The sequence below is a fragment of the Lithobates pipiens genome, unplaced genomic scaffold (assembly GCF_037356315.1).
Source record: "Lithobates pipiens isolate NorthernLeopardFrog02 unplaced genomic scaffold, aLitPip1_a1.2 Scaffold_19, whole genome shotgun sequence".
NCBI lineage: Eukaryota > Metazoa > Chordata > Amphibia > Anura > Ranidae > Lithobates > Lithobates pipiens.
In genome coordinates this window covers 280,917,097-280,941,972 of record NW_027507764.1, presented here as the reverse complement: position 1 = coordinate 280,941,972, position 24,876 = coordinate 280,917,097, and the positions used below count along the sequence as shown (strand labels likewise).

Genomic DNA, 24,876 nt, shown 5'->3' with positions numbered 1-24,876 from the left:
CCAGCTGAAAAAGCTAATATCTGAATGATGCCTGTAGCTGCAGGCATCATTTAGATATCCCCCCCCCCCCCAAAGTCAAGGATGTCATATGATGGCCAGCGGGCAGGTAGTGGTTAAAATGCTTTTTTTTTTTTTAACACAAAGTTGTCCATTTATACAATATTTCTAACACATAGCATGTACATACCAAAAATGACCAATACCACATGTGTGAGACTTCCACAGCCTGGCCACATACAGAGGCCGAGTACAGCCGAGCATGGCTGGGTATCACAGAGTATGGCTGAGAATGGCCGAGTATGGCTGGGTATTGCAGGGTATCGCCGAGTATGGCTGAACATGGCCGAGTATGGCTGGGTATTGCAGGGTATCGCCGAGTATGGCTGAGCATGGCCCAGTATGGCTGGGGATTGCAGGGTATCGTTGTGTATGGCTGAGCATGGCCAAGTATTGCAGGGTATGGCTGGGTATCGCAGGGTGTGGCTGGGTATCAAAAGTTATGGCTGGGTATCGCAGAGTATGGCTGGGTATTGCAGAGTATGGCTGGGTATTGCTGGCTATGGCAGAGTATTGGCTGGATATTGCAGAGTATTTTCAGGGCATTGCAGAGTATTGGCAGGGCATTGCTGGGTATTGGCAGAGTATTTTCAAGGCATTGCAGAGTATTGGCAAGGTATTTCAGAGTATTGGCAGTGCATTGCTGGGTATTGCAGAGTATTGGCAGGGTATTGCAGAGTATTGCTGGATATTGCAGGGCATTTCAGAGTAGTGGCAAGGCATTTCTGGGTATTGCAGAGTATTGGCAGGGCATTGCAGAATATTGGCAGGGCATTGCTGGTTATTGCAGAGTATTAGCAGGGAATTGCAGGGTTAATGGTCAATGGGCAGCACTGTGGGCACTACAGATCCAGCCCACAGCGCTTCTGACACCGATCTCTCCCCTCCACTGTACCGATTGGTACAGAGAGGGGAGGGATGTGTCATGATGCCGGTTTGTTTACAAGTGATCGCTCCGTCTTTGATGGAGCGATCAAGTGGTAAACGGCCACGATAAGCGGACATTTACCGTGATGCGCCGGGTGCACAGGTCACGGATGTTCTCAAGTACGCGCCTCAGGGGGCGCGCAAGAGCGGAATTCTGGGAGGACGTCAATGTACGTCCTCCCAGAGTTAAGCAACCACCCTGTAGCCATCATTCGGCTATGGGACGGTTGTTAAGTGGTTAATATCAATATACAGCAGAACTAGCTTTTCCCACTGATGGCACAGTTCTTATTAATATGCTGAGGAAAGGTAAAGACAATCAGAAGTTTCCAATCCATCAATTAATGTGATGTAAACACTCCTAAATTCCTACCCGATCCACCGTGTGCACTCCCCTATGGATAGCTGCTTACCAGAGGTAGTATGTAATCAAGCCTGTAAGGACAAAAATGTTTGCTTGCACAGACACTTCACTCATCTTGGTTAGGTCAGGCTCAAAACAGTGGATATTTGCATGTAAAGATACAAAGGCTTGCATAGTGTTATACCCTTTATTAGTAAACTCACTCCTCTTAATAAAAAGTTGCACTTACAAAAAATACATGGCTGTGTGGAGCGGTTAGGTCACCTGGCCACGCTCTGACACGTTTTGTAATTCCGTCTTCAGAGGGCGCCTTCTGAAGACGGAATTACGAAAAGCGTCCGGGTGTGCCCACGCAACGTACCAGCTCCACACAGCCAGCATCATCCCGGGACTTATCATGGCGATTAGGTCGTGGGGAATGCCAATCGTGGTGAGAGTGATGCTGAGCGATGCAATGCTGTCATGCGGTTATTTTATGTATTTTTTGTAAGTGCAACTTTTTATTAATGGGAGTGAGTTTTCTAATAATGGGTATAACACTATGCAAGCCTTTGTTTGTATCCTTACATGCAAATATCTACTGTTGTGAATCTGACCTAACCAGGAGGAGTGAAGTGTCTGTGCAAGCAAAGCAGTGTTGCCCCTACAGGCTTGATTACGCACTACCTCTGGTAAGCAGCTATCCATAGGGGAGTGCATGCAGTGCATCGGTGAAGGTGTAGGAATCTAGGAGTGTTTACATTACACTAATTGGTGGATTGGACATTTCTGATTGTCTTTACCTTTCCTCAGCTTATTAATAAGGACTGTGCCGTCAGTAGGAAAAGTTAGTTCTGCTGTATAATGATATTAAAGACAGCCGATGGCTGATGGACAGACCTACTTTTGTTTGATGATGGTTTTTTAATGTTTGGACAGGACATGATCAACTCTGTTTTTTCTCATCAAGTGTTACTTTCTGTAGTAAGATACGAGAGTGATTGACGTCTGCATTATGTGATATCATATTATTGTAAATATTATTATATTATGATTATGTAATATCATATTGGTGGATAATGTTATATTCACACGGGGCGCTGTTAGTGTCTGATTTTAATTAGGCATTTTTATTGTTTAGGATGAGATAAACATAAGATTAGCAGAAGGAGCCCAAAGGGTGGCGCACATTGTTGTTGTACGTCACCGCGTTCTTGACAGAATTTGGTGTGTGTACACAAGATCGCTTCAGCGGAATTCCGTCGGAAAAACCTTTAGAGTTTATTCCGACGGGAAAATCGGTCGTGTGTACAATCGGTCGTGTGTACAGGACATAACTGGAGTCACCTGTGACAGTTATGTCCTGTACACACGACCGATTTTCCCGTCAGAATAAACTCTAAAGGTTTTTCCGACGGGAAAATCGGTCGTGTGTACAGGACATAACTGGAGTCACCTGTGACACTAATATAGTGATCAGAAAAGAGATCTGTACACTGTACTAATGACATTGTGACAGGGCAATAAAAGGGTTAACTGGGGGTGATCAGGGGGTTAAATGTGCCTGTGTGTACTGGGTGTCAGTGTAGTGCTTTTACTGTGTGATGTGATTTCTCTCACACTGGAACCAAAAAGGGCTCCAGAAGCTTACATTACACAGGCACAGGATGTTCTGCGATTCATCAGAACCAATCAGCAGGTCCAGGCTGCAAATCATTGGCCTGGACCTGTAGATTAATCGGTTCTGGAACGAATCCGATCAACGCTGGGCCACCCTGCCGCAGTAAATATGTGGTGGGTGGTCCGGAACCAATTAAAGATCTTTCTACACAGACTTCACTGTATGGATCTTCTCCTGCACTTAAAAGTTAATTCTCCAGGGATACTGTTTTTGGACTGTCTTGGTCAGTCGTGATTTTGTAACATGAGATTTATGCTGTTTTATTAAGTGGTGCAATTTTTTATTCAAGTACCTACACTGATCTATCCTTGAGACCATGCCCCTTTCATCAGGGTGGAATAGGGTTGCCACCTTTTCTTCAAGTCAAACCCGAACAGTTTTGTGGCGCACAGAAATTTCTTTTTTATAGTATAAGCTATACATATATTTTGCTACTAAATAACATTTCTAATCATATGTATATAAGTTAATAACAAAAGTCCTCTTTTACATCAGAGTCCACAGAGTTCCCCTTTTACCTCTGAACTCTGGGGACTCTGACATAAGGGATGCTCTGTGAACCCTGATTTATGGGGGAACACTGAGTACTCTGATGTACAGAGAGGACTCTGCTGTAAGGGGAAACACTGGTGTAAAGGGTAACTCTGATGTAAGGGGTGCTCTGAGAACCCTGATTTGACTTAGTGTACTCTCTCTGAGGAAGGAGAGGGAAGGGGGGAGACTTCATTCAGAGACAGGGATGGATGGTGAGCTCACTCACCCCTTGGCAGTCTGCACCTCTCATTCAGATGGATCTGAGGCTGCTGGACTTCAAATTTCCAGCCTCAACTTTCCTTTTCTGAGGCACAGCGCCGGGGATTGGAGTGTGGGCAGACACAGAGGGGTAGGGATGGGGGGGAAGAGGTGCAGATCAAGCCCTCTCTCTTCTCCCGTCTGTATGTGTTGGTGGGGGGGTGGAGGGTATGGTTTGTTAGTGGTGGCTTTGGGCAGTGTGAAAGACAGTGTAACAGACACTCTCAGCAGTGAAAACTGCAGCCAGAAACCCTGCTGGGAAACCATAGTCCAGTCTAAATAATGTGTCCGGGTTTCAGACAGTCTGAAACCTGGATGCATGATTCCAAACCCGAACTGTCCGGGTGAATCCTGGACAGGTGGCAACCCTAGGGTGGAAGAGTGAGGTACTGTAAACCTTAAATAGGCTGAAAAAAAGTTGGAAATGGTCCTCCGGCAGGGGGCAAGCAGAGCTTCAGAATTACACTAGTGCTGAGAACAAGCTACAGCTGAATGGTTAATTAACTAAACTTTTTGCAGGGAATCTGGCACAAGCAGCATGTGCCACATTTAGACCCCATTCACACTTGGCTGCTCTGAAAACACAGGCATAATCACCTGCATTTTCAGAAATGCAGCAATGCACATGTGCTGCCATTTATTTATTTTTTGGCCTCCCAAATGCGGCGCAATTTTGCAGCATTTGTCACGTGACAGACTGAGCAAAACTGAAAAAAAAAACACATGATGCTCTACACCCGAAAAGGCCCTGGAGCTTCTTTGATGTGTTTGTTGTTCATAGGGCAGCCCATTCATGTCAATAGGATGCTCTGTGGGTGATCAGCAAAAAACAAAAAAAATTCATGCGAGTGGAAGCCTGCTTTCCTACTACACAAAGTATGAATGGAGCCTAAAAAAAACAGATCTTCAGGGAGAAATAGAAACTGGCTCGGGACCTGCGCCTAATTCACAAAGGTATTGCAGATGTTTTCAATATAAATTCCACAGATCCCTGCCAGATCAGGCCTGGCATACTGGATGTGAACTGTCTGCAGACAGCTTGATTGCCTTTCTGCCCATACAGTGATCACACAGCTTGAACAGTGCAGTTCAGAGTTTGAGCAATACAAATTTGTGCAATTGGTATAACTGGCTCAGTAAGTGGGTATTTTTTTGTTTTCGTTTTTTTAACCAATTATTTATGGTTTTGCTATATTTGGAGATTTTTTTTTTTAAAACACCTATTTGATATGGCTTGTGAGTGATAACTAAAGAAAAAAAGATTTGAGTCTGGATTTTTTCAAAAGTATTAATAGGCACTGTGAAGTTGGCCATAGATTAAAAATAAACGAATATTCTTTTTCTAAGAATTGCCATTCTAAATTTCTTCCCTATCTATGACCAGCCTAAAGCGTAACTTCACCCAAAAGGGGAAGTTATGCTTCTTTGCATCCTCCTCCCCTCCTCTGGCTGAGAGTGCTGCCTGGAGTTTTCTAATGGGGAGGCAAACGCTGTAATAACATCGGACTGTTAGTACAGTGGCTCCAACCTAGGCTGTCTTTTTTTTTCGTTCAGCCCGCTGGGTTGAACGAAAAAATCCTAGGAGTATATACTAGGCTTTAGACATAAGCAACTAAAACTGAAAAAATGAAAGCTCCTGAGCCTCAGCAGGTACATTTTGATGACTATATGGTACTAAACACTATAAAGAACTAGCGATGGTAAATTCCAAACTGTTAAAGGAATCAGTTGTCTATATATGCTTTTGCTGTGTTAAGCCTCATACACACGATCAGATTTTGTACAACTTTCCCGTGAATTTTTGTACAAAGGGCGTCGCTGTGAACTTTTATTGCATACAAACGGCAGGACTTTGAGCCAACTTTCACCAAATCACATGGTTTTTCTGGTCTTTACCACCACCTTTGGTCAACTTCTGTATTGTTGTCTGATCTTTTGCATTGGTTCTGAGCATGCGTGTTTGTACTTTATACAAATGTCATATGGTTTTCTGTACACACGATCAGACTTTGCTCCATCAGACTTTTTTGCCGGAAAGTTTGTCCGTTTAAACAGCCAACAAAAGTCAGATGAAAACCGAAAAAGTTTGTCTGATGGAGCATACACACGGTCGGATGTTGCCTTAAAACAGCTAATTTGCATGTTTGTTGTCAATGGGCCTTAAGGTTGATTTTTTTTTTTACTTGTAAAAGGAGATAAACAAAGAAGGGGGGCTGTTGGGAATAACAAGGAAAGGACAGGGTTATGGCGATAGAAAGGGTTAAATAGAAGATAGTTTATAATCAAAACTTTCAAGATGTATTGCTTTTTTAGCAAATGATTTTAATCTTTTGCATATGAATATAAATAACTTTTATTTACAAGCTGTATCTTATATGAATGGGTGATTAATGATGGGGTATTATACACAAAATTCTTTGATTGTGTATTAATGGAATTCTTGTTTTTCATTATACTTTTTGACAGCACATACCTGGAGAAGAAACAGGAAAAAGAAGTAAAAAAATGCGTGAATCGAATTTAACTCATAGCACTGTTCTGGAAGACTCTTCATTGAAAGTTAGCACTAGAAACGAAAAGACAAGAAAATGGGGACTATTTGTCACTGGTGTTGTTGGAGGGACACTAATGACATTATATGCAATTGCCACTCCATTTGTAGCCCCAGCATTCAGAAAAATCTGTTTACCGTATGTTCCTGCAACAAACGAACAGATAAGGAATGTACTGAAAATGCTTCAGCTTAGGAGTGGACATCTGGTTGATATCGGAAGTGGTGATGGACGCATTGTAAGTTAAGGCAATTGTTATTGCTGCTTTATTTGTTTCTTTGCTATTGGCAGGAGCATGTGTTTGCACATGTTTGTTTAAAAAAGAATGTACAAACTTATTCACAAAATTATAAAACATGTACTGTACTATTTTAGATGACAAATGACGTTTACAGTAAATTACTCATAATATTTTCTCTTTTCTGTTTCTATTGTAATGAACATAATGTATGAACTATAGCTGGCTTGTGTCAATTAAAGTGGAAGTCCATGCTAAAACTAAAATCCCTACAGCTATAGACACCAACGATCTAACACTAACCTATCTAGCTCTGTAAAGAAAAAATCAGTGTACATACCTTTTTGGAAGCCGCTCTGACCCAATCTGAACAGATCCCCAACTGAGCTGTCAGCCGCGGCTTCGCTGTGGAGGCGGGTGCAAAGGACATAGACGACAACAGAAGCCCCATAGTAAATCTATGGGTGACGTCACTTCTCATTCATTTCATAGCCGTTGTTGGCCGTGTCTTCTACAGAGCTTGCACCGCTGGAGATTGGGTTGGATCGGGTCAGATCGGCTTCCAAAAAGGTATGTATACAGATTTTTTTCTTTACAGGGCTAGATAGGTTAGTGTTAGATCGTTGGTGTCTATAGATGCATTGATTTTAATTTTAGCAGGGACTTCCACTTTAATAAACCAACTTGTATCAACAGAAATCATTTTAATGATATGTCGCCGGCGACATATCATTATAGTGATTGGGGCCACTGGCCGTACCGAGCCACAGCAAGAATCTCTGATTACCACCACTACAATTTGCACCAGCAGCCCTAATCACCGGTGTAAAAGTAACTTGGGACTACATTCACATGGACACCTAAGTGACTGAGTTTAGTTGCGTTTAGAAGACTTCTAAAACCTGCTGGACACAATACAAAGTAGTCATGTTATTAATACATAACAATTAGCAACATTTAGTTGCAGACAGCTTATCTTCATTTGGCAAAAGAATGAAAGTGCTGCGTCCAGTGTTGACTATCTGCAGCTAAAGCATTTAGCTGCAGTGCGTTTAGCAGCAGAAAATTGCACACGCTCCCTTTTTTCCTGAAATGCTAGTATTCCTTCTCATGTTGGTTCCCATACATCCTCATGTTGGTATTAATTCTTTGTAGATGTGGTCTAACAATGTAATGAACAGAAAAGAAGCACACTCACATAGCCACATCCGTAAATTGAGGAAATGAACAAGAAAACAAATGTGTACTATAACAGTAAACCTAGGTCGAACTTTAACCACTTCCCGACCAGCGCACGCCGATGTACGTCGGCAGAATGGCACGGGCAGGCATATTGGCATACAGGTACGTCCAATCTTAAATGGCGCCTTGCCATCGTGAGCGCGCCGCCGACGGCGCACTCGCGTTGGTCGGGACCCCCGTGAGTCTGGTCGCGGGTCCCGCGGACTCGATCGCCGCGGCATACCCGTGATCTTCTCACGGGGCGGCTGAACTGGGAGATGCCGTTGTAAACAGCATCTCCCCGTTCTGCCTAGCAACAAGTGACGCTGATCTCTGCTCCGTGTGATTGGAGCAGAGATCAGTGTTCACTAAAAGAAAGCCCAGCCCCCAACAGTTAGTAACACACCCCTAGGAACACTTAACCCCTACACTGCCACCCACTGGTTAACCCCTTCACTGCCAGTGTCATTTACACAGGAATCACTGCATTTTATAGCAGTGATTGCTGTATAAATGGCAATGTTCACAAAAATGTGTCAAAAAGGTCCGATGTGTCCCCCATAATGTCGCAGTCACAATAAAAATCGCTGATCGCCACCATTACTAGTAAAAAAAAAATATATTAATAAAAATGCCATAAAACTATCCCCTATTTTGTAAACGCTATAACTTTTGCGCAAACCAATCAATAATCGCTTATTGCAATTTTTTTTACCAAAAATATGTAGAAGAATACGCATCGGCCTAAACTGAGGGAAAAAAAAAATTTTATATATATTTTTGGGGATATTTTTTATAACAAAAAGTAAAAAATTATGCGTTTTTTTCAAAATTGTCGCTCTATTTATGTTAATAGCGCAAAAAATAAAAACCACAGGGGTGATCAAATACCACCAAAAGAAAGCTCTATTTGTGGGAAAAAAAGGACGTCAATTTTGTTTGGGAGCGACGTCGCATGACCGCGCAATTGTCAGTTAAAGTGAAGCTGTGCCGAATCGCAAAAAGTGGTCTGGTCTTTGGCCAGCAAAATGGTCCGGGGCTGAAGTGGTTAAAGGCATAGGAAACAACAAAGAGAAAATAAACACTATTTACTGAAAAATATGCGGCATGAATAGAACAAAAAACAAAACAAAAAACATGTATATTAATAATTAATAATGTGCAGTGAGCCCTTGTGTATCTACGCGTTTAACCATTAGGCACATTTCAGCGTTTAAACGTTAGGCTTTTTCAGGATACAGTCAAGATTCTACAGATAGCAAATAAAGAGAACAGACCTCACTGTCTGAAAATAGAACATATAGGTTTTAAAATGATGATATACCAATGTACATTTAAAAATAGATTTTTGTCAACAGGAAAAAAACATAATGCAGGTAGATATAGAGGACAAGAAAAAAAGAAAATAATTGCCTTTACATTGTTCTTATGGCAAATACATTTAAACAGACGGCCATACCTTGCAAGAGAAGTCTCACTTATAAGTATCCAGAAACTGGTTCAGAGGGTACTATCCCACTGGAAACCGGTTCTACTACACCACCGTCAGAATCTATGCACAGATAGGTCAAGCCAGCCCAATCTAGTAAACAGTGTAAGATTATATAAATATGTAACTACCAACACACAGAATACGCTCCTTTAAAGTATGTTAATATACAGCACCTAATGACAATGATCATAGGAAAGAGGTACCTGCTAGATTACTGCGATGTGCCCCTCCACGGGCGCGCGCCAGCATATTATCCTGCTGGACGTCATATGACACCCAGTCAGGTTAACAGAACCATTTCCCGGATGTCAATCTCCTATTGACCGGGCGGGAAGTGGTTAAATGTATTTGCCCTAAGAACAATGTAAAAGCATTTTTTTTCTTTTATATATACAGCTCAATTATGGTTATTTCCTTTTGACAAACATCTATTTTTAAATGTACAGTGGTATATCACCATTTTAAAACCTATATGTTCTATTTTCAGACAGTGAGATCCATTCTCTTTATTTTCTATCTGCAGAACCTTGACTGAATCCTGTAGAAGCCTAATGGTGAAACGCATAGATACACAAGGGCTCACTGCACATTATGTATTAGTATACATGATTTTTTTTTTTTTGTACTGTTCTATTCACGTGTATTTTTCAATAAATAGTGTTTATTTTCATACCTCTTCGTTGTTCCCTATGCCTTTAAAGTCTGGCCTAGGTTTACTGTCATAGTACACTTTTTTTTTTCTTGTTCATTCCATGGTATAACAATGGTTAATAAGCTGTAAAAAATGAACACTGACAATCTGGTAAAGTTGTAAAATTTATCAGGATAGCTTCTGATTTCCTCATACATCATGACAAAATATTAGCTAGTTAGATGCTGGGATGTTAGGAGATGTAGCCACCTTCACTTCATTTGCCAATCTCTCTGCCTCAGGGCTGGGTCACAGCAGAACATAGTGAGGGAAAGGCACATTCCATGTGTGTTTCCTGCACTGCAGCTGACTGCACTACCCTAGCGATCTGCATGCCAGTTAATTGTCAATGGCACCCCAAATGCAGATCACAATGCAATACATCTGCAGACACCAAATCACACGGTACCATGGCGGTACCATGGCATGGCATTAAAGGGGTTCTAAAGGTAAATGTTTTCTCACCTTAATGCATTCTACGCATTAAGGTGAAAAAACATCTGACAGTCCTCAAAAGTCCCGCGCTCGTCCCCGATGTCCTTTCCACTGTTCAGCCTGGCCGCTGATTGGCTGGAGTGGATGGATGGAAAGCAGCGCAGCCATTGGCTCGCGCTGCTGTCAATCACATCCACTGATGCAGAGTGCCGGGGGGCGGGGCAGTGTGATACAGCGAGCGGCTATAGCCGCCGGCTGTATCACAGGAGCGCGCCCGCAGATGCTTCTCACCATGCGAGCTCCCTCGAATGAACGTGAGAAGCACCTGCAGGAGGAAGCCGAGACAGCCGCCGAGGGACCCCAGAAGAGCAGGTTCGGGGCCACTCTGTACAAAACAAGCTGCACAGTGGAGGTAAGTATAACATGTTTGTTATTTTTTTTAATTTACTTTACACTACCTTTAACCACTTCAGCCCTGGACCAATTGTCAGCCTAAGGACCAGAGGTCTTTTTACAATTTCTCACTGCACTGTTTTAACTGGTAATTGCGTGGTCATGCAATGTTGTACCCAAACGAAATTTGCGCCCTTTTCTTCCCACAAATAGAACATTCTTTTGATGGTATTTGATTGCCTCTGCGATTTTTATTTTTTGCGATATAAATGGAAAAAGACCGAAAATTTCGAGAAAAAAAGATATTTTCTACTTTTTGTTATAAGAAAAATCGAATAAACTCAATTTTAGTTATACAATTAGGGCAAAGTTTATTCAGCCACATGTCTTCAGTAAAAAAAAATGTCAATAAGCGTATATTTATTGGTTTGCGCAAAAGTTATAGCGTCTACAAACTAGAATACATTTTCTGGAATTTACACAGCTTTTAATTTATGACTGCCTATCTAATTTCTTGAGGTGCTAAAATGGCAGGGCAGTACAAACCCCCCCCCCCAACGACCCCATTTTGGAAAGTAGACACCCCAAGGAAATTGCTGAGGGGCATGTTGAGCCCATTGAATCTTTTTTTTTGTCCCAAGTGATTGAATAATGACACAAAAAAAAAAGTTTACAAAAAGTTGACACTGCCATAGTTATATGTGGAATTGCACCCCAAAATATATTCTGCTGCTTCTCCTGAGTACAGAGATACCACATATGTGGGACTTTTTGGGAGTCTAACCGCGTACGGCACCCCGAAAACCAATCACTGCCTTCAGGATTTCTAAGGGTGCAAATTTTTGATTTCACTCCTCACTACCTATCACAGTTTCGAATGCCATAAAATGCCAAAATAGCACAAAACCCCCCAAATGACCCCATTTTGGAAAGTAGACACCCCAAGCTATTTACCGAGAGGCATGTTGAGTCCATTAAATATTTTATATTTTGCCACAAGTTGCAGGAATATTAAAATTTTTTTTTTTTTTGCACAAAGTTGTCACTAAATGATATATTGCTCACACATGCTATGGGCATAAGTGAAATTACACCCCAAAATTAATTCTGCTGCTTCTCCCGAGTACGGGGATACCACATGTGGGGGACTTTTTGGGAGCCTAGCCACATACGGGACCCCGAAAACCAAGCACTGCCTTCCGGATTTAAATATAAAACGCTTCCAAAAAAAACTGTTAGCGATCGCAGGGATCAGGTCTGACTCTGTGAACGCTACAGTTATGTGTTTGGTGTTTTGTAAGTGACAGTGATTGATCGATATTGCACTTGTGTGGGCTGGGCGGAGGGGCAAAACGCAGGTGCTAGCAGGTATCTGGGCTGATCCCACTAACAATGCGTTTTTTTGGAACCCTAAACTGCTGGGGACGCTAGTATAGATCTGATCAGATCAGATATTGATCTGTTCAGATTCTATACCACTACGGGAGGTTTATGCTTTGCGCGTGGGTGTTAGCGGTACTGGCACTAACCTAGCGCTGCCTGGGGCGACGCAGACCCTGACCCTAAAACCTAATTGATATCACCCGCCGGGTGATCAGGGGGTTAAACCTTTATTAGGTAATAAATGGCGGGTGCCCTGATGCTATAAAAAGCAAACTAACTAACCAGTCACCTGTAACACTTATACGGTGATCGCTGGTGAAAGGGTTAACTTGGGGCAATCAGGGGGTTAAAACCATTATTGGGTAGTATATGGGGGTACCTAGCGCTATAAAAACCTGTCGGTGAACCTAAAAAAATAACTAGCTACCTAACGGCACCAGTGACACTAATGCAGCGATCAGAAAAACAATCACTTAGTGATACTGGCTAAGGGGGGTGAAAGGGTTAACTAGGAGCAATCAGGGGGTTAAAACCGTTATTGGGTAGTATATCGGGGTACCTATCGTTATATAAACCTGGCGGTGAACCTAAAAAAATAACTAGCTACTTAGCGGCACCAGTTGCACTAATGCAGCGATCAGAAAAATGATCGCTTAGTGACACTGGCAAAAGGGGGTGAAAGGGTTAACTAGGGCAATCAGAGGGTTAAAACCATTATTGGGTAGTATATCAGGGTACCTAGAGCTATAAAAACCTGGCGGTGAACCTAAAAAAATAACTAGCTACCTAACGGCACCAGTGACACTAATGCAGCGATCAGAAAAACGATCGCTTAGTGATACTGGCAAAGGCGGGTGAAAGGGTTAACTAGGGGCAATCAGGGGGTTAAAACCATTATTGGGTAGTATATTGGGGGACCTAGCGCTATAAAAACCTGGCGGTGAACCTGAAAAAATAACTAGCTACTTAGCGGCACCAGTGACACTAATGCAGCGATCAGAAAAATGATTGCTTAGTGACACTGGCAAAAGGGGGTGAAAGGGTTAACTCTAGGGGCAATCAGGGGGTTAAACCTTTATTGGGGGGGGGGGTAGGGGGCTACCCTGGACCTAACACTAACTGCCCTGACAGTTTTTACTGTCACAACTCACACTAAATGCAGTGATCATAAAATAAATGATCACTGCAATCAGTGACACTGTGACTGGGAGGGGGATCGGGGGGTGATTGGGGGGGGGGGGGTGATTTGTGTGCCTATGTGTACCTACAAGTCAGTGTAGTGTTGGTGCACACTTACTTTCAGTGTTCTCCTCGTAGTCTGGTCAAAAAGACCGCCCCGAGGAGAATGACATCACTTCCTCACTGCCTGTGTTTACTATACACAGCCGGGGAAGCTTCTCATTCGCCAGGAGCGATCGAGAGGGGATGGCCAGAAACCAATGGCCATCCCCTCATCCCGGATCGCTCCTGCAGCGAAATGGACCGCCGCATCCAGTGGGAGGGGGTCCGATCGTTTTGATTCCAGCTGTTAACCAATGCTGGATAGGGAGGTCTGGGGATAGTAATTGTAGCGCCATTAAAGGTAGATTTCTCAATGGTTCTCCATGGATACCCTGTGGGGCAAGACATATTGCGGCCCATTGCTTTAAAAAGGCATGCACTGTGGGGAAGATAGGCCGTGTGATGGGCAGGGACATCCAGATTGCTGCTAAAGACAGTTGAGGGCTATCAGGAAATGCTACCGATTCTATTTGTTTCCACCTTGAATCTGAGTTGGGCGACCATAGTTGCTTCCCTTGATCCAATAGTACCGCCTTATAATATTTTTCCCATCCCACCATAAACAGTGGGTGTACATAGGACGGATGACTTTAAACGGGGCTTACGTCCGGCCCAAATGAATGAGTCCAGGATACGCTGAATTCTAGATAGATCCGCAGTCAGAATGGGAAGTGGAAGAGTTCGGAAAAAATAAAGTACATGCGGGAGAAGAAACATTTTGGTTAGAGCAATCCTACCAACCCATGATGCTTTTATGGGTGTCAGATTCGAAGTCAGGTTGTTCAACTTCACCAATAGAGAGGCTAGATTGTTTCTAAGCATTACAGAAGAGGGGGAAGCCAGTTGAATGCCTAGATACATCATAGAAGAACTGGGGGCCCAGGAGAAGGGAGAGATTTTGGATATTTCTGATCTCAGCGTTGGAGGAATCCCAATGCCGAGCATGGCGGATTTTGTGTGATTCGATTTGTACATGGACACTTCACTAAATTTATGCAGAACTTCAGTCAGGGCGGGTAATGACTTAGCCGGGTCAGTGAGAGCTATAAATACGTCATCTGCATATAATCCTATCTTATGGCATGTATCTTTCACATTTATACCTTCAATCTTAGGGTGTAAGTGAATCGTCTGTGCCAACGGTTCCATCACCAGAGCAAAAATCAATGGTGAAAGCAGGCATCCCTGCCGAGTACCATTAGTGATTCTAAATGGGTTGGAAAGAATGCCCAAAGTACAAATCCTTGCCGTAGGTGTTGAGTACAGGCCCATTATAGCCTTCAAAGAATTGCCCTCCACCCCAAATTTTTTCAGCACTGCTTCAAGGTATCCCCAGTAAACTCTGTCGAACGCCTTCTCTGCATCTAAAGAGATCAGTAGAGAAGGCGTTCGACTCTGCTCAACCCAGTGGATAAGATCCACAAACCTACGGGTACCATTCGAGGCTTGACGTCGGGGGATGAATCCTACCTGGTCCGGGTGTATTAGGTGAGTCATGTGTTATGACAAGCGCGTGGCCAGGAGTTTGGCAAATATTTTCAGGTCGGAGTTAAGAAGTGAGATCGGACGGTAGTTTGCTGGGTCGTGTGGTACTTTACCCGACTTGTGTATAGTGGAAATAGTGGCCTCTAGGGATTCCGTGGGGATCTCCCCGGTGGTGAGCATTCGATTAAAGGAGTTACATAAATGCGGAATTAGCGTTTCTGCAAATGTTTTGTAATATTCATTGCTAAAGCCGTCTGGGCCCGGGGCCTTGTGTAAAGGTAGGTCCTTAATGGCATTCTTAATTTCCTGGGGCGAAAAAGGTAAAGCTAAGTCAGTTGATTGTGAAGGGGATAGGGAGGGGAGAGATACGTTGGAGAAAAAAGTCTGGATGTTTGTGGGAGTGGGCTGTGTCTCAGTAGGGGAGTCTTTTAAGTTGTATAATTGTTGATAAAATTAACCAAAACAGTTGGCTATATCTTTGGGATTGGTAAGCCTGACACCCCTAGGATCTTCCAAATATGAAATTGTGGTTTGGGCTGTCTTACATTTGTATTGCTGGGCTAGGGTTTTCCCCGACTTGTTTCCCTGTGAATACCATGTAAGCTTGAGTTTCCGGAGGTAAAACTCATGTTTGCTCTGCAGGTGGGCACTCAGTTCTGACCTAAGTTTGCCAAGTTCAGCGTGGGCGGCGTCAGAGGGAGCAAGCAAGTCTCTGCGCTCTAGGGACTTTATTTTGTCAAGAAGGGTGTTAAGAGTCGCAGAGCGTTTTTTCTTCTCCTGGCCCCCAGTTTTAGTAGAACCCCTTGAATAACCGCCTTATGGGCATTCCAATATGTAGTGTCATTGGAGACAGATTGCTGGTTCAAAGTAAAGTATTCATCTATGGCAGATTTGATCTGTTCCTTAATGTCCTTAGTGCTGATTAAGTTGGCGTTTAAGCGCCACAATGTGAGTGGGGTAGTGGACGGAGATAAATTGAGAACCATTGAGATAGGGGCGTGGTCTGACCACAAAATTACTCCAATACCGGTTGAGGACACTGCTTGGAGCAACACCTTGGATGTCAGGAACAGGTCAATCCTGGAATATGATCTCTGGGCATTAGAATAAAATGTGTAATCTCTCTCAGTACCATGGTGACACCTCCAAGGGTCATAGAGGTCTTCTAAACGAAGCAAGGAGGAGAGGGCGGTAGACCGCCTCCTTTGGGAGGTTGAGGAATCAAGCCTGTGATCAATCACCGTGTTGAAGTCCCCGCATATAATAACTTGGTCTCTCGGATAGTGTTGAATTTTGGCCAGAATGGATTTAAGAAAGGGCTTTTGATGCGAGTTGGGAGCGTAAATGTTGACAATTACCAAGGGCTTATTATTGAAACTAGCAGCTAGTATCAGGAATCTACCATCAGGGTCTTGATACTCTACGTTGGATACTGTGAGTGCGACAGTAGATCGCACTGCTATCAATACACCTCTGACTTTTTTGTTTGTGCGGGAGTGGAAGATATGTGGGTACCGTTTATTGGTACATTGGGGGGGGGTTCTGGGAGGACAGGTGGGTCTCCTGGATACATAAAATGTCTGATCGGGAAGTAGCTGCTTCCCTCCATAAGAAGGATCACTTAAAAGGACTATTCAATCCTTTAATGTTGAGGGAGGTGATAGTAAGGGACATGCTATACTAAGCGCAGTTGTCAATGTGGTACTGAGGATGAGCGAACCTTATGAGGAGGCAAGTGGTAGTTAGTTAGACTGTAAGCATAAACGCAATCGTAAACTTTAACAGATACTAGTAGTTGTCACAAGAAATAACAAGAAGTCAATACAACAACCAGACCGTGCTCACGCCTCTATACCGCTGACCGGGTGATACAGAGGCATAAGCAACTTAATTAACGGTACCTGTAGGAACTACAGACAGTGAAAAAACAACAACCATAGAAGAGAAAAACAAAAACAAAAAGGATGCCGTGTGCCTAGCACACAATGGCAGGTTGGCATGGAGGGTTCGAAGGAAATGAGACTGTCATCCACACTTCACTCGTTTACAGAAAACCAGCCAATAAAGAGGGCGACCTGAGGGGTACCCCAATGTCTTCGGAGAGTTATGATTTAACTTTAGTAGCCCATTTAGTAGGGATCCTGGTGGATCTAGCATTTAGTGGTGGCGCCGGGGGTATGTTGGGCGAAATGCCCCAGTTATGCAACTGTTTGAACCCGTCTTTGGGAGTCAGGAAGGCGACCTGTTGTTGCTGGTAGCTTACCAGGAGCTTAGTGGGGAATCCCCATTTGTATGCGATTTTGTGTTCAATGAGTATCGCAGTAATCTGTGAAAATGCTCTGCACGCCTGTGAGGTGGCGGACGAGATATTGTTATACAGCTGAATTTTAGTAAAGGGATCAGGGAGGTTGCGCATGGTTCTTGCGGCTCTCATAATCAGTTCCTTAGAATTAAAGAAGTGTATCCTAGCCAGGATATCTCTGGGTATGGAGTCGGGCAGGTGCTGCGGTTTGTGGATCCTATGCGCTCTATCGATGAGGAGATCCTGCGGTGTTAGGCACAAGGTAGGTACAAGCTTACGAAATAGTTGATGCAGGTATGGGGTTATGTCAGGAGGTGACACATTTTCTGGCACTCCTCGGATTTTAATATTATTCCGCCTTGAGCGGTCTTCAAGGTCTGTGACTTTAAGACGCAGCTGTTGAATGGCAACAGAGTGTTCATCCTGAATGTCCACCATAGTATTATGGGAACTGGTAGCTGCAGAGAGGTGGTGTTCAATGTGATCAATGCGATCTTCCATGTCATCAACTCTGTCTAATAAATGGTTAATGGATGATCTAAGTTCTTTCTGCATATCTGCTTGCAAAGAAAGTAGCATGGCCTTCAGGGTGTGCTCAGAAGCAGGGCTGTCAGATGTATTGTAAGCTGCTAGAGAGGAGCAGGAGTCTCTTGATGCTGCTGTGGGACTACAAGTGTCAGCGCCATGTTGTCTCTTCACTAGGGGCGGCTTAGAGGGAGAATGTGCTGGGGACATCGCTGATCTCTTACCTCTATCAGCCGGTTACATGCTTGGCGGGCGCTGCTGTACCCCAGATTCCTCCATATCAGAAAGGGGATCCTCCGTGTGTGCGAGGGCCGCCGAGGCCGCGGGAGTCGCCTGAGGCGCTGGGAGTCCGTCCCGTTCGGCGCCATCTTGGGCCTGCACGCTGGCGGAGCTTCATGTAAAACTCCGTGAGTTTTCGTGCTCCGTGGGCGGCGGATCTGCCGTGGGTCATGTCCCCGGTGATGCGGGGTGGGCTCTGTCTCTCCGCGGGACCGATCGGTGAGGCTGATGGGGCTGGATGTTGCTTGTTGCTCGGTGGATGTGAGGAGCTCTGAGACTATGCGGCAATTCCAGTCAGCGGCCAAGCCACGCCCCGCTCTGCCCCCATTTTAATTACAAAGCTCTATCTCCTTGCTTGGGAAACTACCAACAATGAAGAGGCCCCCAAGAATTAAAAAACACCTGAAAATGCTGACACACTGAAAAGCAGCTAGACTCATTTGGAAAATTTGGAAATTGGAAAAGAAGCAGTTTAACCTTAAACTGTGTAGAGGGTTTTATACTGTAAGAGCAGAAAGGATGTGGAATTCTCTTCCACAAGCAGTGGTATCCACGGGGAGCATTAATAATTTCAAAAAACTATTAGATGGGTACGATAATGACCACAACATACAGGGGTATACAATGTACTATTGACACAAACACACACACACGTTTAACTGGATGGACTTGTGTCTTTTTTTCAACCTCCCCAACTATGTAACTATGATTTACACATAGTTACATAACACACCTGCTCCCCATTGACACCTGAGACATTGTAATACTAATCAGTCACATGACACCATGGAGGGAAAATGGCTAATTGGGCCCAACTTTGACATTTTCACTTATTTTCACTTTTGTTTCCAGCGGTTTAGACATTAATGGCTGTGTGTTGAGTTATTTGGGGAGTTATTAAAGGACAGCAAATGTACACTGTTATACAAGCTGTACACTCACTACTATACATTGTAGCAAAGTGCCATTTCTTCAGTGTTGTCACATGAAAAGATAAAATAATATTTACAAAAAATGTGAGGGGTGTACTCACTTTTGTAAGATACTGTATATGGATATTGGCACACTGGGCCCTATTTTCGGAATCTTCTAAACAAAATTGAAGGGCTAAGTTTTCTTCTTTGAGGTTTTCAAATTCAGCTGCATAAGCCTGGGGGTTATTTTCAAGTTCATCAACCCGCAGTTCAAGATTTAAAGTGTGTTTGCCCAGTTCTCTAATTTCCCCAGTCAGACTATTTCCCTGTTTGTTATATGATCTGAGGTCTGTTTAAGAGCTTTGTAAAGCATTTTTTCAAATTGAATATGTCATTTGTAAAGTTTGTACAGAGGAATCTGAGTTATATTCCCCCTGTGTTGCCACAGATACCTTAGACCGCTGAGAGGATTTCACTGTGAGGTATCAGGGGGAGGGGATGCTTCTGAAGACTGAGGCAGCACTTTTGTGTTTTTTTGGCTTCATTTTCAAACGAAACTTCCAAGAACGCTTGCATTAGGTATAGGGAGTTATTACCAGACCGAGTAACAATATTTACTAGACATATGCAATTTTTTTTGTTCTGAATTCATTTTTTCGATGAAATAGGACAAATTTGTTACTTCTGAAATATTCTAATTTATGAAAAGCCATTGAACACTTTTTTCCGAAAACGAAAATTAAAAAATCCAAAATAATAAAAAAAAAAGATGCGAAAATAAGAACGAAATCAGAAAATTTGAAAACCCGAAAATTCTAAAAACTTAAATAACTATTAAATTATAGATATTGGAATTCCCTTTCGAATTATTATATATTATTAGTTACTTATTTCAGATTTTAGGATTTTCGCTCTTTTTAATTTTCGATTTTTCGTTCTTATGTACGGTTTTTAGAATTTCTGAATTTTAGAATTTCCGAATTTATTTGAAATAACGAATTTTGATCATAACGAATGACCTGGGGAAAAAAAACGAATTAAAAAGAAACCAAACACATTTTCAGCAGTACACATATCTAATATTTACCGGGTGAAGCTGAGCCGGGACACCATATAATACGACAGAAACATCCCTTCAGGAGCAGAACTCCTAAGCTGGCATGTCTGCTCAGTCAGGCTCCGCCCATGCGCCTCAACCCCTATGTATTTTCAATAGCCATAACATAATCCACAGAGAATCTCTAGCCTCGCACAAAGTGGGATGACAGGTGCTAGCCATGTCATGACTTATTACTGCCATATGTAAGCTCACCAAAGAGATGTACAGAAAAACCAAACCTATATATTTTTTCACATTGATTATATAAGCTACAGTGCCTTGCAAAAAGTATTCACTCCCTTGGCTTTTTACCTATTTTGTAACATTACAGCCTTTAGTTACATTTTTCTTTTTAATCTGAATTATATGTGATGGATCAGAACACAATAGTCTAAGTTGGTGAAGTAAAATTAGAAAAATATATAGATAAACCAATTTTTCAGAAATAAAAAAATGATAGTTGCCATGTGCGTATATATTCATCCCCTTTATTATGAAGCCCATAAAAAGCTCTGGTGCAACCAATTACCTTCAGAAGTCACATAATTAGTGAAATGATGTCCACTGTGCAATCTAAGTGTCACATGATCTGTCATTACATTTACACACCTTTTTGAAAGTCCCCAGAGGCTGCAACACCTAAGCAGGAGTCACCACTAACCAATCACTGCCATGAAGACCAAGGAACTCTCCAAAGTAAGGGACAATGTCCCTAGCAGAAATACAAGTCAGAGTTAGGTTATAAAAAAATATCCAAATCTTTTATGATCCCTAAGAGCTTCATCAAACCTATCATAACCAAATGGAAAGAACATGGCACAACAGCAAACCTGCCAAGAGACGGCGCACACCAAAACTCATGGACCGGGCAAGGAGGGCATTAATCAGAGAGGCATAACAGAGACCTAAGGTAACCCTGAAGGAGCTGCAGAGTTCCACAGCAGAGACTTGAGTATCTGTACATAAGACAACAATAAGCCATAGACTCCATAGAGTTGGGCTTTATGGCAGAGTGGCCAGAAGAAAGCCATTACTTTCAGCAAAAAACAAAATGGCACGTTTTGAGTTTCGGCATGTGGGAGACTCCCAAAATGTATGGAGGAAGGTGCTGTGGTCTGATGAGACTAAAAGAAAATGCTATGTCTGGCGTAAACCCAACACATACATCACCCAAAGAACACCATCCCCAACATGAAGGAGCTGGAGCAGTTTAGCAAGGAGGAATGGGCAAAAATCCTGGTGGTAAGATGTGGCAAGCTCATAGAGATTTATCCAAAGTGACTTGGAGCTGTGATAGCCACAAAAGGTGGCTCTAAATAGTATTGACTTTAGGGGGGTGAATAGTTATACACATTGACTTTTTCTGTTATTTTTTTTCTGTCTTATTTGTTGTCTGCTTCACAATAAAAAAAAAAACATCTTCAAAGTTGTGGGCATGTTCTGTAAATTAAACGATGCAAATCCTCAATCCATGTTAATTCCAGGTTGTGAGGCAACAAAACACGAAAAATGCCAAGGGGTTGAATACTTTTGCAAGGCACTGTATATTTATATATAGGTTACTTTTCCAAATCTAGAAAAAATAAAAATATAACAACTTGATTATTCTATTAAGATCCAATACATATGTTAGTAATGTTAATAAGTAAATATTAGATTAAGGAAGGCTTCTAACAGGGGTGACAAGCAGGCATGCACAGGCTTCTTTGCAGTACATATTTGATTTACACAGTGAAGCTTCTTTTTACTTTTTGTGCTTTATTTATTTTTCTCTTATATTCACCGACCGACACAGCTCCTCTCTTAGCCATTGGGTTGTAATGCCCTTATTACTATGAGATACTTAGCATTAGTTGTAATGCAACAATCAGAACTCTTAGTTCCGCCCAGGGGGCGGTCCCATAGGCAAAAATCCTCCACCCTGCCATGCAGTCATCAGTTTTATTTTGCCTAGTGAAGGAGAAGGACCTAGGAACCTTGCGGGCCCATTGGTCTGTTTTTTTATGCAAAGTGTGACTTTTTGCGCAAGATGAATGATCCTGTGATCTACTATCAACAGCCGGCTGGGTGACAGGCTGGATACCCTTATCCTTGTAGTCTCCCCAGTCCGGCCATCAAGCGTGTGCAGGTCGCAGCTATGTGCTCGGCAGGCCACGACGAAACTTCAGCTCCAGAGGTGGTCGTGAGATTTTATGCTCCGGGCATACATATCTATAATCTCTGCGTCACAGTATATCGGGCCAGCAGCCATCCTGTACTGATCAGTGAGTGGGTCTGTGATGGAATGTCTCCCAGCTCTTCAGGACTGGTAAGTACAGCTCTCCCTGCCTCGGTACGGCTGAGCAGCTGGGCATTCCCTGGGAGGTTGATTCATGGGTCCCTCACCTCCCTCTCTTCTCTCCCCTGTCCCTATCTTCCCTCCCCCCCTCTCTGGGGGGATGCTGCATGTGGCTGCTGAGCGGTGTGTGTGAGTGTCTATGCAGGGGCTCTCACCTGGGGGGGGGGGGGCTGTGCTGGCTAGCAGTGTCCTGGATCCTGTTCTTCATGCCCCTGGAAGGTGTCTGTGAGGTTTTGTCGATGTCCTGTACAGCGCTGTGTTCACTGCCATCGTTTTCTCCCTGTACCTCATGGAGCTGCTTTGGCGGCCATTTTAGGTGTGGGCAAGGGCGGCATGCTCTCCTGGGCTTCAGCAGCTATTTTCCTAGTGATTTTCTATTCAGGACACTGGCGTGACAATTTTCTTGAAGCCTGAACACGTTTTTCAGTGTTCTCTAGTGGCAGCATGTGCTCCTGTGCTCTCACAGCCATTTTCCCTGTGTTTTTATGTCTATGTACTGGACGCTGGGCGGCCATTTTATTGAAGCCTGGGCACACTTCAGAGTGGTTTTGGCGCTATTTGCAGCTTCTGCCACTGACACAGCATTATATCTTCTGCACCTGGGAGCCCACAGGGACTACAGGCACTACTTGCTGGATATCGCAGAACTCCTCAGGGTGGTGAGTCCGGCAGGAAAGAGCTCCTCAGCCAGCGGCAGTAAGGAGGGTGGGACTGACGCTGTCCTAAGTCCCCTTAGAGTAGCAGACAGGATAGGGTCAGCATGGCTTCAGAAACTGGTGTTTATTCCCCCAAAATCCAGGCAATTGCTACCCGGTCACCTGCAGACTGCGCAGTGCCCATGGACACACTGACAGCGGTGCTCAAGTGTTCCCACGATGGAGGCGGTGCATGGGAAGAAAGGTGCACTAAAGCGGCCCCTGCCCCCCCCCCCGTCCTCTGGGGAGAGCTCTGACGCAGACTCGGGTCCTGCTGAGGCTGGTGACCCCTGCTCTGTCTTGTCAGATGACACTGACCAGGACCATTCGGACAGAGGATTCCCCGTCCGGGTCTGTGCGCGACAAAGCGCTTGTTGGAGCACTTATCACAGCTGTGCGTGATACCCTGAAGATTCAGGAGCCAGCAGATCCCTCTGCTGATGTACCGGTCCCTTTTGGATCCCACAAGCCAGCACGTTCACCTAAGGTGTTCCCATATGTGACTTATTTTGACAAGTTTATTTACAAGGAATGGGGTCGCCCGCAACGGACCTTTGTGGTCCCCAAATACATGGTGGTGCGTTATCCTTTTGAGGAGAGCCTTCTCAAAAAATGGTCGGCTCCTCCAGTCGTGGACCCCCCAGTATCCAGGTTAAATAAAGTAACCACAATCCTGGTTGAGGGGACTCCTGCATTCAAGGATCCCACAGACAGGAAGGCCGAGGCAGTGGCTCTTTCATTATTTACGGTTGTGGGGTCAGCCGTGCGACCAGTACTGGCATCCGCACTTGTGTCGCAGACACTGAGTGGGCAAAACTTTTGCACCACAAATTGGGAGAGCAACAGGCTTCTTCTGTCTGCGTGGAACTAGCAGACCAACTAGTTCCAGGCCTTAAGTACATCTGTGACGCAGCCTTGGATACTCTCCCTCTGTTATCCAGGGCTTCAGTGTCAACTGTGGTGCTGAGGCACCTGATTTGGCTAAAATGCTGGTCTGCTGACCAGGCATCCAAAAAAGCCCTGACGGATCTTCCCTTCCTTGGTGACCGGCTCTTTGGAGCCTCATTGGATGGCATTATTAAAAATGCCACCAGTGGTAAGAGTACCTTATTCCCACAGGCGGGAAGGCTATGGAGCCACGCTGTAGGCAAGGGCCTCTTTTTCCACTCACAAGCAGCTTTTCTGTCCGCCCAGAGCTTCGGCAAAACGTGCCCAGCCCGGCAGGATGACCACGGACAGATAAAAACGTCCCTGGAACTGCAAGCCTACGAACAAAAGTGCTACCGCATGAAGGTTTGCCCCTACCCATGTCTCGGGCGGGGGGGGGGGGGGTCGCCTTCTGGAGTTTGCAGCCCTGTGGTCCTCTCGGTTATCCGACCAATGGGTCTGCGATCTGATTTCCTCAGGCTACAAGATAGAGTTTCTCTCTTGGCTGCCAAACAGATTCTTCCCCTCCAGCATACCCGTATCCCCGGCTCGCCAGGAGGCCCTCTTGGGGGCAGTAAGGGACCTGCTGAGTCACGGGGTGGTTGTACCAGTTCCGGAACCTGAATGTTTCCAGGGATTCTACTCAAATCTGTTTGTAGTTCCCAAGAAGGAAGGGGTACGTCTAATCTTGGACCTAAAAGCCCTCAATCACTTTGTGAAAGTTGTGACAGCAGGCAGGTAAAATCACCTGGTTGTATCCAGGATGGAAAATATGTATGCCCTAGATTCAGGCTTTATCCAGACTTGTACAACTAGAGGGGAGTGC

General features: G+C 44.0%; 1 protein-coding gene across 6 annotated transcripts in view; it reads left to right on the top strand.

Moving 5' to 3' along the window:
• Nucleotides 1-24,876, top strand: part of ATPSCKMT (ATP synthase c subunit lysine N-methyltransferase) — a 547,044-nt gene that overhangs the window by 143,731 nt on the left and 378,437 nt on the right. For all 6 annotated transcript variants that reach the window (XM_077491965.1, XM_077491966.1, XM_077491969.1 and 3 more), the window contains one exon: nt 6,267-6,590. In XM_077491965.1, coding sequence (XP_077348091.1) covers nt 6,306-6,590 — 285 coding nt within the window. In that variant the 5' untranslated portion in view covers nt 6,267-6,305. The remainder of the gene's footprint in view (nt 1-6,266; nt 6,591-24,876) is intronic.